The sequence below is a fragment of the Malurus melanocephalus genome, unplaced genomic scaffold (assembly GCF_030028575.1).
Source record: "Malurus melanocephalus ecotype Western Australia unplaced genomic scaffold, MMel_1.1 scaffold_85, whole genome shotgun sequence".
In the NCBI taxonomy this organism is placed as follows: Eukaryota; Metazoa; Chordata; class Aves; order Passeriformes; family Maluridae; genus Malurus; species Malurus melanocephalus.
Genome location: NW_026623317.1, coordinates 700,161 through 721,248, shown reverse-complemented (window position 1 = coordinate 721,248; position 21,088 = coordinate 700,161). Strand labels below are relative to the sequence as shown.

The 21,088-nt window shown below is 46.8% G+C and overlaps 1 protein-coding gene across 2 annotated transcripts in view; it reads right to left on the bottom strand.

Annotated features, from left to right (window-relative positions):
* The window catches only part of SETBP1 (SET binding protein 1), a 268,835-nt gene that overhangs the window by 240,746 nt on the left and 7,001 nt on the right, over positions 1-21,088 (bottom strand). For both annotated transcript variants that reach the window (XM_057367784.1, XM_057367785.1), the window contains exon 2: positions 10,762-11,422. In XM_057367784.1, coding sequence (XP_057223767.1) covers positions 10,762-11,253 — 492 coding nt within the window. In that variant the 5' untranslated portion in view covers positions 11,254-11,422. The remainder of the gene's footprint in view (positions 1-10,761; positions 11,423-21,088) is intronic.

Genomic DNA, 21,088 nt, shown 5'->3' with positions numbered 1-21,088 from the left:
GCTCTCAGAGTGGCAGGGAATCGAATCAAAGAGAAAAGAAGAAAGAGGACAACCCTTCCTTGGGGAGTAGAAAACACAATGCAAGCTATTCTAAAATCCCTGAAAATACTGGCTTGGTTTTAGGTCAGGCTCTCCTTCCTCCTTCTGTCCTGTGTGCCCCCACCCCCTCACACACACACCCCTTTCAACAAAGGGAAATTGGTATTTTTCAAAATTCTTCTGAAAGCCAACCCGGCAGATGGTTCTTTCCATGCTGGGGAGGAACAAAAAGAAAAACCTGCCAGGATACACATCASTGAGATGTGACAAAGATGGGCATGGTGGCTGGCCTTTGACCCAGGGATTTCATGGGCCTATTAAACCATGTGGCCRGGATGGACTGAGTCGACTCCTGTCTCCAGCATGCAGCTGCTGTACCCCACGGGCTCGTGCTAAGGATATTAGATTAAGTCAGGCCAGATAGACTGAAAAGAGATAAGCTTTCCATCTCCCACCTTTTCAACACCTTAGGACAATCCCCAACACCAACTTCTAAGCAGGTGGAAATGAAATTCAGCAGCCAAATCGATGGTAGACAGTAAATGGCTTATTTTAGGCAGTAACTTGCAACTGTGCTACTTTACCAAATTCTTGCATATATGTCAGTGATATGAACCCCTGCAAATGCAGGAAGGTGAGGATAAGTCACTTCCAGCCCTTCTATCACACTCAAATCCCTCAGGCTGAGCATCTGCTGTCTTTGACAAGCTGCCCTCCTCTTTCTTTAAAACACCCTCGTCCCTCTAGCTAACAAATTCACCTTCAAGAGCACCCCAAGCAGAGCCCAGAGCCCCACATCCCAAGCATCCAACTGGCTCCAAGGATGAGGCAGGGCTTGGTCACACACCACAGCTGCCAGCCAAAGCACGGGGATCAGCACAGGATGTGCTGCCCCACCCCAGGGCTGCCCTGTGCTTCACACCATGGAGCGCTGACCTCGTTGTCCCCATCCCTGTGACTCACAGCCTCTCCTGCCCACAGCCCGTGACCCAAGGACACATCCATCCCTCCCCAGCACCCTGGCCCCATTTCCCCTGCCATCCCTGTGCTGTATCACAGAAGCAAGCAGGCTTTTTTCATCCCCCAGTTTGAATCAGGAATATAATTACAAGTGATGCAATGGAATTAAGACCAGAGAGAGAAAAGGCTGGAGGGAATTTGTCCTGCTGATTGCACAAATTACTGAAGGAAAGTATCCCATGGAAAGAAAGCGAGAGGCTGGTTTTGGGAAGAGAACCTCACCAGCTGTGTGCTGGTGGACACAGTGTCAGAAAATGGACGGGACAAATTAGTTACTCCCATCTAACCTGCACGCAACTTGGGATAAGAGAAGTGAAATACATTGTTAATCCAACAGCAACAGCTCCCATGGAAGATGCAATCAAGAAGCACCTTCAAGCTCCCTGTTCATACAGATTAGGCAGGTGACTAATGTAGGGACTGTCCTCACAGCTGAGTAGGATTTGGTGGGAGGCAGAAATGAGGGCTGATCAAGACTCTGTTAGTGCTGCTGGCCCCCAGAGGGAAAAATATCTGCCTCARTCTTAAGGGTGACCTTTCATCAAATTACACACCAGGAAATACAGCAGGTAAAATTTTGGTGAAGCTACCCAAGCTGGCACAACGTTCCACCGAGGAGCAGGGGAGACTGGTGATAAAAGTCTTTAGAAATTCCAGTGTGAGCTCTACCTCGAAGGTATGAGGAAACTATTTCCTGCACATCCTCCTGGGAAATGTTTGCCAGGCGCGTTACAGAAGTGACTTTTCACAGCAGCACCAGGTGGTGACTTGCCCTGCAGCGAGGCAAGGGTGTGATCACGGTAACACATTGAAGTCCAGCACTCAGCCCTCTCCTTGTCAGAGTCCTCAGCGTGGACAGAGAGGGGCCATGTCCTCTGGCTCATTCACTTGAGCCACTGCATTCCTTCCAAAAGCCAGAGCATTGGGCAAGTCAAAATTACCCACGAGTTCCCTCGGGGCTGATTCTCATCTCTCAGCCATGTGGAGGGAGAGCAGCTCACATGAAGTTAGGRCGCTGCAAAGTGCTGAAATTCCTCAATGAACCACCCAAGTTTATAGTGGCAGGGTTTCTGTAACACCCCGTGTCAATAAAAAGATACCATCTCTCTCTGCAAACCTTGCCACCCAGGTGAGAGAGAGCCATGAGAAACTGATGAGAAGATAATGAGTCCTCCAGCAGGTACTCCTCATTCAACTCTTACCACATTTTAGGGTTTACAGACCAGAAGAGATTATTAAGGGCATCTAGGTCAACCTATTGCATGCTGGCCCCAAAACTCCACCCCCTCATTTCTGCATCCAGCCCTAGCTCTTCCCTGAGATGATTTTTATTTTTAAGTGAGCAGTGGAGACGCAGGGAGTTTACCATTTTGAAACAAGTTGACCTGTTTAAATGACAGCTTGAAGAGGACTGGTTTCCAGAGTAGCTCTGCACTCAGTGCTTGGAAATCAGGGCACCCCTGGGAGACTCAACTGTGTCATGGTTGAGCAACCACAGCTCAGTGAAAAAGGTCTGAGTGTTCACCTGGCCTGTGACAGGTTCCTTGAGTGAGTCACTTGATCTCATTGCTCTATTTCACACTCTCTAAGAGACAAGATGGCTACACTTATCCTCCCCTCTGCAGAGCTTGTGAAACTAAACTCTTGCAGAAAGACACGCTCTCCTGATGCCTTCTTGCAGGAGCTACCAATGCAGACATGGACAGGCACGATAGCAACGTGGGACAGCACCTTAAAACCCCATTTATTTCTTCAAAAGCAGCTGTGGTTGACCATCTSTCTTGAATGACCATATCCTCAGCTTCAGCAAACCCATCCTGGCCACAGTCCAAGCCACATCTCAGATGTACAACCTAATTTGTAACCTGTAGTAAGACACCTTAGCTCTCATGCTGCTCCTTCCTCTGGTAGCCCACAGCTCCAGGAAAAAGAAAAATAACAAGATGTTTGGCTCGATATTACTCTACTTATTCCGGAGAAGCAGAGTTTGCTGCCCATCCTACTGGGAAGCAGTGTCCTGCACCACAGCTTGAGAATCCCTCTCCTGATAGCAGCCACCTTCAGCTCAGAGCCCAAATACAACCATGATGGAGAAATAGCACTTTATGTCCTAAAATGAAGAAGCAAACAGCCACTGGCTTGACTCATGTTGGAGGTCATGGCAAGAAATGTAAAATAAAGCTCCTATGAAAACACAGCTAGCTGGACTTGTCCTCCAGGGTCACATCTCAAATGGAAATAATTTTAAGGTTCAAGAGTTGGAAAAGTCTCAGCATTAAAAAACAAAACAATGCATGTTTATTCTGGATATTTTTAGACCAGTTTCCTAAGGAAATAAGGCTAACATGGTCACACTGGGTTTGTGTGTATGTGAATGCATGCACAAAATCCTTGCCTGCCTGCACAATCCTCTCTCCTCAATTTTTTTTTTAATATTTTGTCCTGTTTGATGAAAAGTGATGCAAAATCACAGTTTTTGTGATACAATATCCTAACACATTTTGTTCAAATTGTTCTCTATCCAGAAGAAAGGGACCCCTGAGGGGSTCCCAAAAAGGACTTGGCTGAAAAGTTCATTCATCCCTAGACACCAGACAAGTCACATAAGAGGAGAATGGTCAGAGACCAACTTTACAAGGCTTCATTCTCCTAGAAGAAGCAAAAGAAAAGAGAAGCCAAGGAAACCAGGTAAAGCCACACTTTCCATTTAAATGAACTAAGATGGGTCCATCACTCAGTCYCGCTGGCTGAGCAGGAGAATGGGGCCAGCAAGAATCCCATCTGGGTATGAAGCATGTGAAGAATTAAACATGGCCTGAGGAGGCTGGYTGGGTGTGCTCTGAGTGTGCGTTTGTGTGAAAAGAGAATTCAAGATCAAAAGTCCATAAGTAAATCAGGTCTGTGGTCAGGCATGCCTGGAAGGGGAGGAAAGGAAGCGCTGCATCCCAAAGGTGCAGCTGGAAGAACACGATCACATATGTGAAGGACTGACACCCCAAAACCCCTCCAAATGAAAACACAGTCGGTTTGCAGCAGCACACGGCTGCTCATCACATCTCTGCATCAGCCTGGGGGCCACGGTGATTCCCAAATAGTGCAGACTTGGCCAAGGGTTTGTGCCCCTCTCCTCCTGCAGTCTGGGATCTGGGTCAGGGTCCTCCACCTGCATCTCCAGGTGAGGAGACGTCCCAGTTGATTCCTTGTCCAACTTGTCCCAGTTGATTCCTTGCAGCGTCTCCTCAATCCCAAAACCAGGTCTGTGGATATTTTGTCATGGTTTGAAGAGAAATACACGGCACAAGCAAACAAGGAAAATGTCACAGAGGGCTATTGAAAGCCTCGGCTGTGGGAGGGAGAGACTGCTGCAAAACAAAACCTGTCCTCAGCACAGACAGCCTTCCCAAGCCATGGTCMTATGGCAGCTAACCAAATAAACCAAGTCTTCCTTGTCTGGCACTCTGTGCTCAGCAGAAAAAGCTTGCTTACATTTACCCAGCCCATCCCTTCACTGCCAGATGTTTGCTTCTCTAATGCACACTTGACTAGATGAAAAAAAAAAAAAAAAAAAAAAAAAAAAAAAAAAAAAAAACCAGTCACAATTCTTTGGGAGCAGACAGACAGAGAGGGGTGGGCATCAGCTGGCTCAGGCAGAGCACTGAGCTGGAAAAGGCACTCTGCCTTATTCCTGTCACAAGATATCCAGGACATGATGAAAGATGGACACTTCTCTAGCAAGCTTTGRAGGAGAAGGAAGGGTTAAGATCTGGCATCCAGCCCTGCAGCTCTCCACAGAGAGGCTTTGAACCTTCAGGAAGGACCATCCTCCTCCAGATGGCTGTGTGGGGGATCAAGATGTCTCAGCTCCCTGTCTGAGCACCTCAGGTGCCTTCATGGACCAAGATGAACCTAAGTGGTTCCCAGCTCCTAGAAAAACTGGTTTCTTCAGTGAAGAAATGAATTTTTCACAGCCCCCCCTAAAAAAAAACCCCAAACATTCATTCCTGTTCTCTTTTTGTGGTGAGCCTAAGATACTTGTKGTGGGAGACCACCAAACTGCAGCTGCTTCATTTGTGCCTTCAACAATGCAGCAGAGAGAAAAGCCAGCCTGAAGGAAGCCTGGGATGAGTATCAAAGGGCTGAGTTTGTGCAGCTTTGCTTGTGTAGAAGGAGTGTAAAAAAAACCCGTATGCTTGTGCAGAAGGAGTGTAAAAATGTCAGRAGCCTGGTGCCTGTTAGAGCAGCTCAGAATTGATCTCTCAGCTGCTCAAGAGCTGGTTTCACCTTGGAGGCAGCTAGAAGAACAATCATCCACTGTTCTGGCATTTCTGGGGCTCTACTATGATGGGAACCTGGGAAGGGGGCAAGGTCTACTCTGCTGGTGTGAGCTCCAGGTCCCCACCACAAACATCACACACAGCTGCCTCAAGGCTTTACTGAGAAARAACAGGGGCTAAATCAGCACAGAAACTGGTCCAGGATGAAGGAACTGGGGATGCTTCATCCTTTGGGGGGTGGGAAATAAAGAAAAATCAGCTGTAAATCCAACCCTGCCACTTCAAACAGGTAATGCTAACACACCAGTGCCTTCTCTTCCCTGCTGAGCTGCTGTGGAAGAACGCTGGGAAAGAACGCTTACATCAACTCCCCGAGCCACGTTTGGGATGGAAGCAGCAAGAGCTGACTCAGGTGACATCTTGCACAGGGATGCCCTTAGCAAAGAGGGATGAKCATGCACGGTGAGCAATTGGATGATCATGCACACAAATCACCAGGGAGATGAGTCCAGCACGGGGGCAATGCAGCAAGAGCTGTGGATGCACACGAGAACCTGGAGGGGAAGTGAAATGTGCAGTCATCAATAAAGGGAAGGGGGAAGGAGAGAAGGGGAGGCGCTCCTGAACTTCTGGGGAAGAAGGAGGAGTSCAATGGTGAATGAGAGAGTCCTCAAGGAAAGGTGAATCGCTGGAGAAAGCTGMACATGTGTGGCAGGGAAAAGGAAGATGTGAATTGAATTTCAAGGTGGTGGGGGGAAGTGTTGGAACTGCTTCCTGTAGACAAATGGCACCTACAGAAACTCAAAGAAAAAAAACAAAAAATAAAAAAAAAATTGCAAAAATATCCAGAGATGGAGTTTCCTCTGACTACACACAAGGAAGCTTTACTTCCAAATGACTTGCTGCTGTGCTTATCTCTCAACAATAAAATACACTCACCCATCCCCAGCTCTCAAAAAACCCCTAGTGCAGTAGTAATTACAAAACCACAAGCTTACATCCTCTGAAGAAGGACTTTATGTATATGATGAAAGCTCCAAAGAACCTTTGTCAGGCTGTGCTTAAAKAAAGAAGGAGTGGAAAATGAAGTGTTTACAGACATCAGAGAATAGGGAAAAAAAAATGCGAGGAAGGGACAAAAAAAGGAAATAAAACAAAACCAGAGAAATAACTGTTCATCTGGGATTTCTTAAATGCTATATGGTAGGCAGGGAACGTGGTGGGTTGCTTCATTGCATTTGGTGCCACAATCTCAGCGTTCTTCCAGACTGATAACACATTTCTTTATCTGACAGAAAAAGCACCTTTAGCRTTGCCGAGGTGGTTGACTTGAGCAACCCTACTGCAGGTGAGAGAGCAGCAGCTGCAGGGCTTGCCAACATGCCAGCAGGACATCCTCTGGGCTYCTGGCTCTTCCCTCCCTCTCCAATCAGACTGAATGAAATGGAGCTATTTGTGGGTTTACAAGTGGCAACGGTTCAGCCCGCTCCATCCCCAGGTGCCAAGGGGCTGAAACAAGAGAAAACTCTTACAGAACATTTGTGCACTTTCCAACTGCCACACAGGCAGCCAGASGAGCAGCTCAAGCCACGATTCAACTTCTGAGCAGCCCCAGGAAAAGGATTAGGAAACTGCCCTTATTCTTTTTTTTTTTTTTTTCAAGTGGAAGCCAATGTGGAACTTGGCATGGTGTGGACTGTAAAGAAACCCCAAAAGTTGTTGGGTTGAAGCCAGGCATCCCAGCCAGCAGARCAGAGGTTCCCAACGCTTGTAGTCTCTCATCCCCTGCCTCCCTCCCCACTCCAGGGCATCAGCAACCGCACCCAGCAAAATCCTCTCCTGAATTCCCTCCCCTCCCATTCAGGATCACATAACATCCCTGGGGCGATTGCTCACACGGAAAAGCAACATGAGGAAAGTATTTAATGTATGTTTATGTCTTTTAATATAGTGCAGCAGCTGGAATCAAAGGSAAAAACCCCGGGCCTCAGCACATGAGCATCGTGGCACTCCACAGAGTCCCCTTCTAATCACCGCTGCTCTCTGGACCACAGCTTTAGAAATCAGGCACTAACCCCTATTGCCTAATTAGCAGAGCAGTGTAAAGCTTAGGAACAGGCATATCTTCTTCCTCCCTAAGTGGCCACTGAATAAATGCTATATCCCCAGTTCACAGTCCCTTTCTACATTGCTGGCATTACCAGTCCTTTGTGTACCCACATGCTGTTACTTAAATTGCTTCCATGTTTTCATTACTTGCTCTCTGTGCTGTGTGTATTGAAACTCCTGCAAGAATGCTGAAGTGGTATTTCAAAGCACTGGGGACTGCTGGAGATGAAGCTGGAAATATTATGCAACAAGCTGAGGGGATTTTTCAAGTCCTGATAGAGCTTGCACTTCCCCAGGGGGAAAAATAAATTTGGGTGCTACTCCATGATGAGCAGGACAAGCACTCCCACCCACCAGAGGCATAAGAAAAGTGAATGCAGCTCAGTATTTTATATTCTCTGCATCCATGAGCAAGGTGGTAAACTCAAATAATACTCCCATGTGCAAGGGAAATGTGTACATTGGGCCAAACCCTCCTGGCAAAAATCCATAAAGGACAGTGGCCTGATGCCAGCTGAAGGTCTGTCCCACTCTTTAAATGTGTTGTTCCCTCCTTCTGCTGCCAGGAGCTGCTTTTCTGGAGCTTGTGCTGATTAAAGCAACAGGCAATCAAAACAGCCTAACGCTGAAATTTCAAAACCGCCAAAACCATTTAAATGTGACAAATCGCTATTTTTTTCCCCTCCACAACCACTACTGCAGCTCTCAATGGCTCTGTAAACACACGCAGGAGGTTCCTGTGTGCTCTGCTCTTCCAGAGAAACACACAGATGGACCAGAGAGCTACGGCTCCACATGAGTTTCAACTGGCTCTTCCTTCTAGTTGTCTTCCCCAAAAAAAATTTACGTGCCCGCCACAAGATAGACACTGGCCATGGAATAAATCACTGTGCCAGCACTGGAACTTTTTCCCCMCTCGACTCCAGCCTCCCTTGCCATGATGCCTTTGATCACCCCTCGATGCGAGGTGTTCACAGCCTGGAACCCCACGAGCCGAGGTGCAGGTGTGTGTGAAATCCCTCCGGCTGCAGGGCTGCAGGTGATTCCCCAGGTTATTGCCCACGCTGGCGATGCAGGCTGGGGTCTCCAGGCATCACACCCCTCGAGACCCCAGCGCTGGGGTCCTGCAGAGCCCTGCTGGGGACATCTCTGTCGCAGCTGCGGCCCGGCAGCTGCTGCGCGGCAGCCGTTGGGTGTTATGCTAATGGTGCACCGGGGCAGCAGCCCTCTCCCCATCTGCTCAGAGCATCCACCTGCTGGGTGGTGAGGTTTTTTTTTGTTTGTTTTAATGGCCAGATTAGGCCAGTGTTGACCCAAAGCGCTCCCAGCCTGAGCACAGGGTGTGTGTGAGCTCAGCTCCAGCCAGCTCGGACCTCACGGCACAGGCGCAGGCTGGATGAAGCCCCGTCTGAGCCGTGATCTGTTTCTTTCAAACTCCTTATCCTCCTGCAATTAAAGTCATCACCCCGAGCACAGCCGTGCCACAAGGTGCTTTTTAAGCTATTGTTCACACTGGGTTTGTTTGGTTTTTGTTTGGTTTTTTTTTTTTTTTTTTTTTTTTTTTTTTTGTATTTTTCTTCCTTATACTTAGGTTTATTTATTTAACCTTTTCGGGTGACCACATAAAGAAAAGAACACACCTTCCATGCCCATCTGACTGGGTGATAAACAGAAACGAAGGCTGTGATTTCTTTGCAGTCATATTCTCCAGAGTCCACGCATGGTAGGCAGTGGTTTGCAGTTCTTTTTTACTCTCTACATGGCTGTGGAAGGATTGCTTGTGACACTTTTGCTGTCACTAAGCACAGCCTCATAAAACTGCTGCTTCCCCTGAGATCTCTACAAGCATTCAGGCAGGACAGGAAACGTGGAAATTAGACCTTGTTTGGTACTAAGAAGGCAGACCATTCTTTTTAATAGGTGGGAAAACCTTTTCTCAAAGTGTTATAGGGCCCAGCCTCCCTGTGTTAAAAAGAACTGCTTCTTTCATGCCTATACACTACACCATTTAAAAGATTCTGAGAAAAAAAAAATCATCCCCTTGATTTGGTGCTTTTTTGGTTTGTTTTCAAGTTTAGCTTGTAAGAAAAGAGCTCTAAGAGTAAGTGGTGTTAATCTCCCTGGGCTCTGCCATGAGTCAGTGGGAAATGYTGATGCTTCAAAGAGTGATTTTGAGTTATGAAAATTTTGGTCTAGGCCAATCTGCCGAGGAGGATTTCTCCAGGGAGAGGTCATGGAAGTCAGCTTCCTTCATGCAGCCTTTGAGCACTCATCACCCATCATGGGAGACAAGGGATGAAAGCTGCAAGAGTTGGAAAACCAAGCCATGACCCAAGGCCCAACCARTGGGTGCCTAAATCCCAGATATGTCCAGGTTTTGAACACACTCCTGTGTGCTTTATCAAATCTGTGCTCCTGTCTGAACTCATCATGAAGCCCACGTGCTGCTGAGGAGGCAGAGGTGAAGTGTTTTCACTGTGACCCAACCAAAACTACTTGGCTAATGTCTAGGACAGAAAATASCACCAACACAAAAAATTGGATTCCCACCAGCGCTCCTTAAAGCACTCAAACTAAATCTGTTCCATGTACTAAGTGTAGGCGACATTACAGAAAAATAAARCCAACAGCAAATCAAAAGGGTGCTCCTGAAAACAGCTCACGCGGAGAAAGGATTTTCTTCCTTTCTTTTCTCATCCTTGAATAAGTGAAAAAAAGAAAATTAAAAAAAACCCTCAATTTTCACCCAGACAAAGTACCAAAAATTTCTCTGCAGAAGGATATTTCAAGAAAATGATATGCATCTGGAAGAAAATGAGACTTATAATGGAAGTATTTTCTGTAGCATAACTATAGTGCTACTCACACAATGCTGTAATCAAGAATAATGGAGCCCATCACCCAGAATGCAGGAATGAATTCAATTGTTCACCRTGCACATACCTCTATTTTAAAAATGTAGTTGAATGCTTTAACTGCCAAAAGGCTGCAGCATTAGTGCTCAGGCACAAAGCAGTTTAGAAGTGGGCTCCTTCATTTCTCACTCGTGTAATCATTAATCTCAAAACTCAATTACATACGAAAATAGAAGAGGCCTGGTTGAACTTTTGATCTCCTCTGAATTGGTTCATCTGAAGGATAGTTCAAGATCGTTCCCGATGCATATGTGGCTGTGCAGGATGATGCCTGCCCTGTGCTTCTCCAAGGCCAAATCTTGCAGAAACTGTGCCTTGGATACAAATTATCTGAGAAGATTTGTTCATCCCCTCTCCCTCTGTTTCTGAGAGAAACTGGACATAGGTGAAAGAACAGGACTTACCTTCTTTTTCGAGTGTGATCTGTCCTCCTCTTTAGCTGTTTTGCTATTTTTCCCAGTTCTGGAAAGCTTCTGCTCCCCAGACTGCTTGATGGTGATTTTGATCTCGGGAGGGCAGATATAGTTCTCCAAGTTCTTTGGGGGCTTCTTGGCTCTCTTGGTGGTCTGGATCTTTAGTTTTAAACTCCCCTCCGTGAAGTTAGCCTCCTTGATGGAAAACTCCTGCTCCTCCAGGCCGTCTCCCGCCACCCACTTCTCGCTGTCCGCGTTGGAAGTGGAATCCACGTCTCTCCCGGAACCCAGCTCGTCCTCTTCCTCGGGCTCCAGCCTCTCGCTGCTCACCGGGATCCCTTTCCCYGCTCCTGCTGCTGGCAGCATCGTCTCCCCCGCGCAGCCCGGGACGGGCGAAGGCTTGGCAGAGGCGACGGCGGCCGGCAGAAAGTCCGCCTCRCCTCCCCTTTGCCGGGAGCTGCTCAAAGTCTCTCTGGGCTCCATGGCGATACCACAACGCCCCGGAGTGCGGTCGGAGGGAAGGGGAGTGCGGGAGGGGACGAGGGAAGCAAGGGCAGATGTGATCCCAGGGAGCGAATGGCAACTGTCCACCAAATTCAATGTCCCGGTCACCCAGAGGCTGCGAGATGCTCAGAAGAGACCAAATGTGCCACTGCCAAAGGAAAGGAGAAGAAGAAGAGGATGTTAGCACGCACAAAAAATGTATCAAAGGAGTGTGGAGATGACTGGCTCATGGCATGGGGCACGCTCAGACTTCCCTTGAAGCAGATCATGGGTTTTCCTTGACACCAAATGGGGACTGAGGCTCAACAGCATTTCTGAGAGCTGGGTCTGGTGTCACAAAGCAAGGAAAGATAGCCATGTGTATTGTTAAATTAACCACAATTAACATATATAATTTAAAAAAAAAACAAACCTAACCAACACCCCAAATGTAGTCTAAATGCAAATGTCTTCAATTCAACTAATGCAACGAATGAGGAGAAAGACAGCTCTCCACACCCATGAACCTCCTCGTTACCTCGACGTGCTTGCTGTCACAGGCTTTCCAGAGGGGAAAAAAAAAGTGGAGGCAGACACTTGCCTTGGGTTAAACAATAACCCAGTGATCAGAGCACAGAAAACACRGTGCTGCCCTCTGAATCAGCAGCAGAGTTTCAAACTCTATTTCCTCACTTCCCAGGGGTGACAGGGACATGTCCTTGGCTGCCAGCTATTCTGGGGGGAATTCTGCTTTGGGTGAATAACTCATTGCAGCCCAAGAAGCTTCCTGGGATGCTGGAATTGCAGGAGGATCCACGTGGGATCCTTGCAGGGCATGTCAGTGTCCTGAGGATTGRGGATTGTGAGAGAAAGCCACACTCAAGGCTTTCCAGAGTCCCTCACTCCCTTGGGTACCATTGCTCTGTGGTGAAGCCTTGGGCTGGAGGATGCCCAGATTGTGCTCTCAACCTTCCAAACTTTATCTTTCTTCAGAACATCAGAGACGGAGCCCTTTGAAATGGAAGCACTTGGTACCTCAAAAAGTCGCAGCTAAAGTTAAAGGGAGAAGCTGAGGATGTTCAGCTGAGGAAAAAGTTGTGTCACCCAAGGGTATCTTGTTGAAATTAATACTTGTAGGGCATTTTAAAAGGCAGTGAGGTGCTTTCATGTGCCCTCCCTAAAACCCCTCTATTGCCACCCCACACACACCCCCATCATGGCAAGCCAATTTAGGCCACAAAGTTAGCAGAGTCCACAAAAGTGTAGTCTACAAAATTGGCAGAGGGAAATGAATATATTTTCTGCTGCTTCAGAAGAAAGCTTTGCAGGAAGGCATTGCCAGGAGTAGGTTACTAGGGGGGCAGACTGGCTTCTCCAGGAGTAGCTCTGTGCTAGATTAGCTCAGCCACACTTGAGAAACTGCCATCAAGATCTGAGCACAGCCAGGGATTTCCCAGGTCATTCTTGGCAGCCAAATACTGTAAAAAAAAAAACGAAAACCAAAAAACAAACCAAACCCAAAAATGATCTTGCTACCTATCAGCAAATCGGAACAACAATGTCAGTGTATGCTACTCCAAAAGATTGCTTGCTAGAAGAAACACATGTCCTCGTGCCACTGGCTTCTTTTTGCTGTTTAAAGGTACCTTGCAGGAGCTTGAAATTCAACAAGAAATAATCATAAGCGCCTTTTATTAGTTATAGGTCCACATTTGCACTGTGGTGTGGCCACGTGTCACTTGTCTGACCTGGGCACATATGGCTACTAGTAGGAAGTCYTAAGCATGCTAGAGCTCCTTGAAATCACTAGGGGACCCCCACCCAGGCCCCAGCAGACACAAATTCACATRAAGTTCCCATAAATAGCACAAGCTGACAACCCAAGCAGAAAGAAATAAAAAGAAAGTGAAAAAAAAAAGAAAAAAGGGAGAAGTTGGAGACTGAATTGCCATCTGGCCCTTAGGGATGGTTTCTGCAGCTCACAGGAGATAGAAATACACCATAAAACCACTTGTACTTGAGTTRCACAGCTCCTGGCAATAGTGGAGACTCATTTCCTGGGGCTGGTGCCACTGGGCTCGTTTGAAATGATCTTGAGGCGACCCAAGATCACCTGGATGCCTGCCCTGACTCACCCTGTGGTCAGCAGGTCTCTCCATTTCACCCCTGGGGAACGAGGATCACACTTAACATCCTTCCAACCCATTGTGGGGTGGGTTAGTTAAAGCCCTTACATAGTTTTGCACCCAAACCATGTAGTAATTGCTAATTACTAACACAATTAGTACATGAAAGCCACCCAGTTGCCAGGAGCTGCTCCACCTAATTGATTGGTTTTGCACCTTGCTTCTCCTTGCCCCTTGTGGAGGTGACGGAGTCAGAGACACCTTCCTCTTCCAGCCGGACTGGTCAAAAAAAAAAAAAAAAAAAAAAAAAAAAAAAAAAAAAAAAAAAAAAAAAAAAAGAAATAAAAAAAAAAAGGTCTTCTTTATCTGCCATTTTGCATTGTTAATCTACGTGGAGAGGGACACAATGTACACACTCTCCCGGGCTGCAACACAAACACAAGGTGGTAAAAGCTCGGCGGTGCAGCATTCCAGGGAGTTACCGCTCTGGTATGCACGCATGTACAATGGGCACTCTGTGCTGGCCTCCACCCACAGGCTTTAACCTCTGTCGCTGCTGGCTGCAAGGAAAGGCTCTGGAGCAGCTCAGCAGGACTAGCCCRTGGCCACCAAAGGGGCAAGGAAGGGACCACTGCTGCTGCCATAAGGAACCAACCCTGCTGGGACCCTCAGCTGAAGGGAAGTTAAAATGCAGACCATGGCTCCAGGACAGCAAGAGTCGTTCAGGTTTTGAGCCGTTGGGTAATGTTTTATGRAAGGTGAATAAAAAGCCAGGTTTCTGCTCCAAAGTCTGGCTGTGGGTCTTGGACCCAAACTCTGGGTTCATAACGTTCAGACACTCGTCCATGCTTGGCCGTGTGCCGCCAGGTCAGCACAAACAAGCAACAGATGAAAAAAAAAAAAAGTCATTGCATTACACCCATGTCTGCAGAATTCATGCCAAATCCACCTTAAAATCCAGCTTAAAAGTATTGGCCTCTTGTTCTGCCAAGAGCCTGCAGATGATATCACCAGACCCACAGGTAGCAACAAATAACCCTGCACTCAAATGCTGCGCCCAGAATTAACTGGGTCATTGTTTTAGATATCTCCTTACTCTCCTTCAGGGTTAATAGTTAAATGACTTGGGTGCAGGGACATCATACTCGTCTTTCTAGTTTGGGCAGGCTACCTKTGCTTTGACTAATTAGAAACCTCGCTGCAGGCCTCAGAACGTGTAAATCTCCGCTGGAAACCTCCCCTCTCCAGAGGGCCTGCAAGCAGAACCACAGAATCATGGAATGGTTTGTGTGGGAAGGGGYACTAAAGCTCATCTCATTCCATCCMYCTGMCATGGGCAGGGACACCTTCCACCATCCCAGACTGCTCAGAGCCCCATCCAACCTGGACACTGCCAGAGATGGAGCAGCCATCTCTGGGCACCCTGTGCCAGGGCCTCCCCACCCTCCCAGCCAGCAATTCCTTCCCAATATTCAATTTAAACCAACTCTCTGTTAGTTTAAAGCCRTTCTTCCTTGTGCTGTTGCTGGAAGAGCTCCGTTTCTGTTTTAAATACCCAGAACSTGGGATCTGTCTAAACTTCCAAGCGCTGACCCTTGCAGGCCTCAGATGCTCGCCGGCATCAGGTCCCGCTCAAAAAGCAGCTACAGAGACATTTACCCATTCAAATTAAGCTCACAGAGGAAAGTGTTACTGCTAGCAGGCTTCCTGCAGTCAAGTTGAATTTGAGGGGGATAATTCACAGGTGAATGACAACAAATTTCACAGAAGTTGGCATTAGCTCTTAATTAGGGAGACATTCACGCTTCCTCTGATAAGTACTGAGAAATAATCAGCCGCCTGCTTGCTCAGCCTTGTTATCAGTGCTCACGTTTCTTGTCAGCTCCTCTGGGCACCTCAGACACTTTTCTGGAGGTAAAAGACACAAAGGTGCAAGAAGTCCTTTTGGGTCATCCTGGATGTCTCCTGTTAAGGATTCTGAATGTRCTCCCTTCTGCCTCAGGCAACTGGTGCTTGTAAGTATTCAGATGCCAGGGCTGTAAAGTGATTAAAGAGAAGATTTGCTGATGACAAAAACAGAGGTGAGAGCCAATAGGAGGGAGAAGGAATCCACCTGTTCGGGATTCTCCATGAAATCAGAGTGGATATAATACTTGGCACGGCTTTTGCCTTAACCTTGGACTCGATGATCTTGGAGGTCTTTTCCAACTTTAGTTGTTCTGTGATTCTAAATGTGACAACAACCAAAAAAGGAAAAATGTCTGTTGAACAGGTTCAGGTGAGGGGAAATTAAGGCACAAGTCTGAAGCTCATAAGGAATGAAAAGTGGAGGTCACACCTTTTCAAACTCTGTGTCTATCAGGTTGCCTTTGRATCTTGCATTCTCCTCTGGGATATTGCAAAATACCAGGAATCCTGGAACCCCCTTAGCTTTCCATTCTTCTCAAGCTATTCACCACAAACCACTGGAGATTATACAGTGGTATTTAGTGATGAGATACCACCTTTTATTCCAAAGACTCCCAGGTTATTTCCATGGTCATTATGCCACTGTGGAAATGCAGCTGCCCCTGGAGCAGAGGCCAATGGACAGCCCATGTTACAGCCAAGGGCAAATTTTGGTCAGAAACCTGCTTTTATGAGCAGTGTCTGTGAAACTTCATGATTTGCCACAGGTCTTAAAAACCCAGCCTGTGCCAAGCTGCACTTAACCCAGTTAACCCACATTGGAGTGCAAAAATGCCCCAGCCTATTTCCTCTTATTGTTTTGCAAAAGAAAAATTGGAATTTCATGCTTGGTTGTGTTCTCTGTCCGTACATTGCCAGATAGCCAGTGGCATGGCTTTGATGCTGATCAGGAACAGGCATCTGATCACACTTCTGTGGAATGGGCAAGCACACCACATGAGGCTTAAAATGTTCTTCTTGATGACTTAAAGGCAGTTCCAGAGGACGGGCAAAACTTGTAAGCCATAAAGCCAGTGTGGTGCAGACGAGTGACATAACAAGATACAATACAAAATCTTCTGGGATAAAATTAAATCATTGCAWTTTTTTTTTTTCTTTTTAAAAAATCTGAACAAGGAGTACGAGTTTGTACTGGATCAGCATCATGTACCAGTAGTGTATTTAATCCACTGCCCAGAGCCCTGGAGCGAGATTTATGGCAGCTTTGGACCACAGCCTCACGTACTTCCCGAGGCCATGAACCTCTGAAAGAACAACCCAGCTTTGGCAGGGAGCTCACATAATGGCTGTGGCAGTTATTTTCTGTCCACATTATGGTTTACATAGGAAACACCCTCTCCCTGCCACTTGCCTTGTGTCCATCTAACTAAGGTGTGTAATTCATTAATAGGGTGAATTAGAAGAATAAACATGATTCCTCTTTGCATGGTCCCCCTGCCTCCAACTCTGCTTTTGTTCCAGTCCTTCCAACCCTGATTTTCCATGGATTTTCCAGGGACAGAGTGCAAGCCATCCCAGATGTGGGCTATGCACATGAAAACAAGGAGCAAGAGTTCGTGGCAGTTGCCAGAAAAATAATTCACTTGTTTCCTTCAAGCTGTGCTGAGTCCAAGTGCTACCACCCCTCTGCACCTCCTGAGCAGCACTGACTGATGGCTCTGCCTCACTGTGACCAAGTCTGGCAAAGAGAGCCAAGAAAACTCACAGTGGAGGGAAAAAAGACATGGTAAACCAAATATCACAACCAGGGTAAGCTGCAAGCATCCTCCCCAAGACAAAGAGGCAGAAATGAATGAAAATCCAGGCATATCTGTAATTACAGAGGCATGCAAGTGTGCACATTACACACACACACATATCTGTCTTCCCAACATAGACGCATTTAGAGTAGATTATGGAATCATATCTGACTCCATAATTAGGTTTGAGACTTTWTAATTAGATCAAATAGTCACCTTTCTATGTAAGTAACTAACTATCATCCAGGGCTTGCAGGAGGGCCAACTGAGTGATTAAACAACTGACATGGCCATAAATCACAAGGACAATGAAAGCAACACTGCCCAGGGTACAGCTGTGGCAACAGCCAGCCTAGCAGAGCACCCATCTGCAGGAGGAAGAGTCTTTCGTGTTGCCCTGGACTTTTACAAGCTTCTGCCTGAGAACTCTACCGAGGTTTTGTAAATCTATTCACTCATAAAATAAAGCTGTATCTAGGTGTTGGGAAAGGGAGCACAGTCATCAGATTTATGAACACCTCACAGAAGCTTCTGCTCCCTAAAATGATCAGGCTCCTCCCACTTGTTCTCTCTGAGGCAGAGAACAAMATTTTTTTTTTGTGTTGGAAGGATCCTTAATGACCATCTTGTTCCAATTGCCTGGCATGGACAGGGTCACTTTCCACCATCCCAGGTTGCTCCAAGCCCTGTCCAGCTTGGCCTGGGAYACTTCCAAGCATTCAAAACTTCTCTAGGAAATCAAGGTGTAGGCTTTGATCCTAATGACATCAAGAGCTGGCATGTTGTTTTTGCCCATTTTCCTAGCGAAGATCAGGCCTTCAGGACACTGGAAGGCAGAAGGAGATGCCAGCTGTGCCTTAGCTCATTACAACACAAAATCCAAGCCAGGAGATTTGCCTAAGTCAGGTCAATGCCAGGTTGCTGAGCTCCCACATACAGCACCATCACTSTCAGCGTGACACAAAACCAGAAGCGTCTCCTGGGATGGCCCAAGAGACCACCCCGAGCACTCTGCTGGACACAGCAGTGTGTGCCACTGCAAAGGTGAAACTTATTCCATTAACAGCAGCCATAAAACCCTCTGGGGAGAAGCACCAGTGTGCACAGAAGGGGACTTGAACACTTACTCCGTTCCAGCCAGCCCTTGCCAAGCACACCATCCTGGAGGTAGCGGCAGCTACTCCAGGCTACAAATGGAAAGTTTTATGGGTATTTAGGGAAAGGCTATTGGCACAGAGATCAGCCACAGAAAGCAAAACCCTGTACAATTCCATCATCTGTGTTACCAAACTTTCCTAGATTGACTCTGCTGTTGGAGAGCTGCCATCATACACAGTGGCCTCCTTCTAACACCGTCATGGCAGGGCAATAATCTCTTCTTCTCCCTCTGATCAAACATTTCCCTCTGCACCATGAAATGCGTGCAAAATTATTTCTCTGCATAAATCATTAATGAGAGTTTTGTTTTTATTTATGGCTGCTGCCATGGGACTTCTTTCACCTTTTTTTTTTTTTTTTGAACCTTCTCCATTATTTCATTTTTGCTTGCACATGTGCCAAATAGACCAGCTTCCTCTTCCATGGGGAAAAACAATGAAATAAATAAAATCAAACAACACATCTGATAGGGAATGCACCATGTCTTGGCTCAGCATCYATTCCTCAGAGCCATAAGTGATGGCACAAGGAGGACCAAAAAGGCTTCAGTCCAGCGTCTATCCCATGTCCAGTCTGGAGTCTGTACAAACAGAACATCCCATGTTGTTCCATTCTGAATGCTTCAAATGATGCTGGGAGTAAGAAAAGTTAGATTTTGTCCATCCAGGACTGCTCTTTGTGTTTCCATGCTGAGTAAGCRGGGTGTTATGCCTGGTGCTGTATARCACACCGAGCATCAAAGGGGCACTGTGGGAAAACAGGCGGTGTCTAAAGGGCGTTTGAGAAGAATGCAATCATTTGGGATATTTAGATGAAGGCATTGGGGCTGCCTTGTCCTGCAGAGTATATCAGTCTTTAAYGGAAATAGAGTGTCATGGCCAGCARTACAAGAAATTCCCTTAAAGCYTCATGGGTAGAAAAAGRAGAAGAACAAAAATCAGGAGGYAAAARCTGCACGGGACACAAGTGGATGCGGCTGGATGCACACGGGACAAAGAGCAGCCCACAGCACTGGGACAGTGATATCAAGAGGCACAAAAACATGAGCTGGGAGCATGCTGGTGGGAAGACCTGAGGCCAGGAATAAAGGCAGCATGAGCGGCAGCTGCTGTGGGCAGAGGGAAGGAGCACCTKTGCCTCTGATGAGGCTGAAGGGGAAGGGGTTGCAGAAGTGCTGGGTGACGTTGAGTWAAGAGAAGATTAAAGCCTGCAGAACGCCCATACGCCTGAAAAGCCTCTCCAGCTCAGTCACTTCACCGTGTTCTGTGCTCTGGGCTCCCTCCAAGGCATCAGAGAGGGTCGGGAGCCTCGGATTCACTGACTCAAATCCYGACCAAAGGGCCAGGACTTTGGAATATTAGAGTCAGAATCGTTAAGGTTGGAAAAGCCCTCTGAAATCATGGGCTCCAACCATTCTCCCAGCACYACCAAGGCCACYYCATCTCCCCAGGTGCCACATCCACACATTTTTGGAGCCCTTCGAAGCAYGCTGATTCTAACACTTCCCTGGGCAGCTTGTTCCAATGCCTGACCAACCCTCCAGGAAAGAATTTATTCCTGTTATCTAATCTAAACCTCCCCCGGAGCAACTTGAGGCCATTTCCTCTCATTCTGTCACTTGCAACACTTATAACACCACTGACTCCATAAGGATGTGAGAGTTTGGTTGGGATAGATCARCATTTTGGGGGAATCCAAGGGCAGGTCAGTCATGGGTGCCACCTCTCTTTATTTATGACCTGTGGATCTCTGTCCCTTAACCCGAACCCTTCACTTAGATCCCAGCCAAGCAAAGTTTGGTTTATGGGCTCTGATGGGTGTCTGCACTGCTGCAGATGACTGTGGGTTTGAACAGGGTCTCAGTTCCTACCTGAGGAACATGCTGCAGCTTATTGTTATTTTAATTGTTGCTCACCATACTGTTTTGTTTTAAAGGTTTTCCCTAAGGGCCTCAGGAGGTCTGTTTGCTGAGCTAAGGGTGAAGAAAATGTTCTGCCCTGAAAGTCACACCCAGAAGACAGCATGTTTTAGGAGCAGACGTCTCTTCAGTGCTGATGATAGAAGTGGAGAGCAGGACTCCTGCTCCTCTGAGTACCTCCTGTGACACAGAACTCTCACCTAATGAGGCCAACACCTGTAACAAATGCCACTTATGACTCCTACCCAACAGGATTGGTTGGGACAGTGCCCTTCTCTTTAATCCAAAAGACTGCAAGGATACCACTGACTTCAGGATGTCTRCAATGATGCTGAATGTGTCATGGCATCAGAAACCACAGCCTCCAATTTTTGTCTCACTGAAACACAAAAAGATGATAGAGGCCATCAAGAGGCCCTGTATCCATAAGATACAGTGTGCTGTCCTCTTTGAAAACATGTGGTTAGAATAATTTTAAAAGGGAAAGTGTTTCCTCTTTCCACTCTCATTTTTTTCTGAATAAATTGAGAACAAAAGGGAACTACTGATATCTGGAGAGACCTACTTAACTTTTCAGGAAGAAAATTGTCATAAAGCAGAGAGAAAGCATGACACTTTTCAGCCCATTAGGTAAAGATTTATGGAAATTACAAGGATGTAAATGTATGGGTTAATATTTTAAACTGATGTGCAGACTTAGGAGCAATGGACATGTATAGTAAGACTTTGCCCAAATGCCTGCTACAACACTTTATATGTGTACAATCCTGTCTGAACACTTACTGAACTCCCCCAGTTAAGCTTTCTATCTCTGATCCCTTCTGAAAAAGAACTGAGGAATTCAGCAGAGAATTATTCCCCTTACAGAATTCTATTGAATACCCACTATAGAGCTCCATAGGAAGGCTTTAGACAGAAAAAAAAAA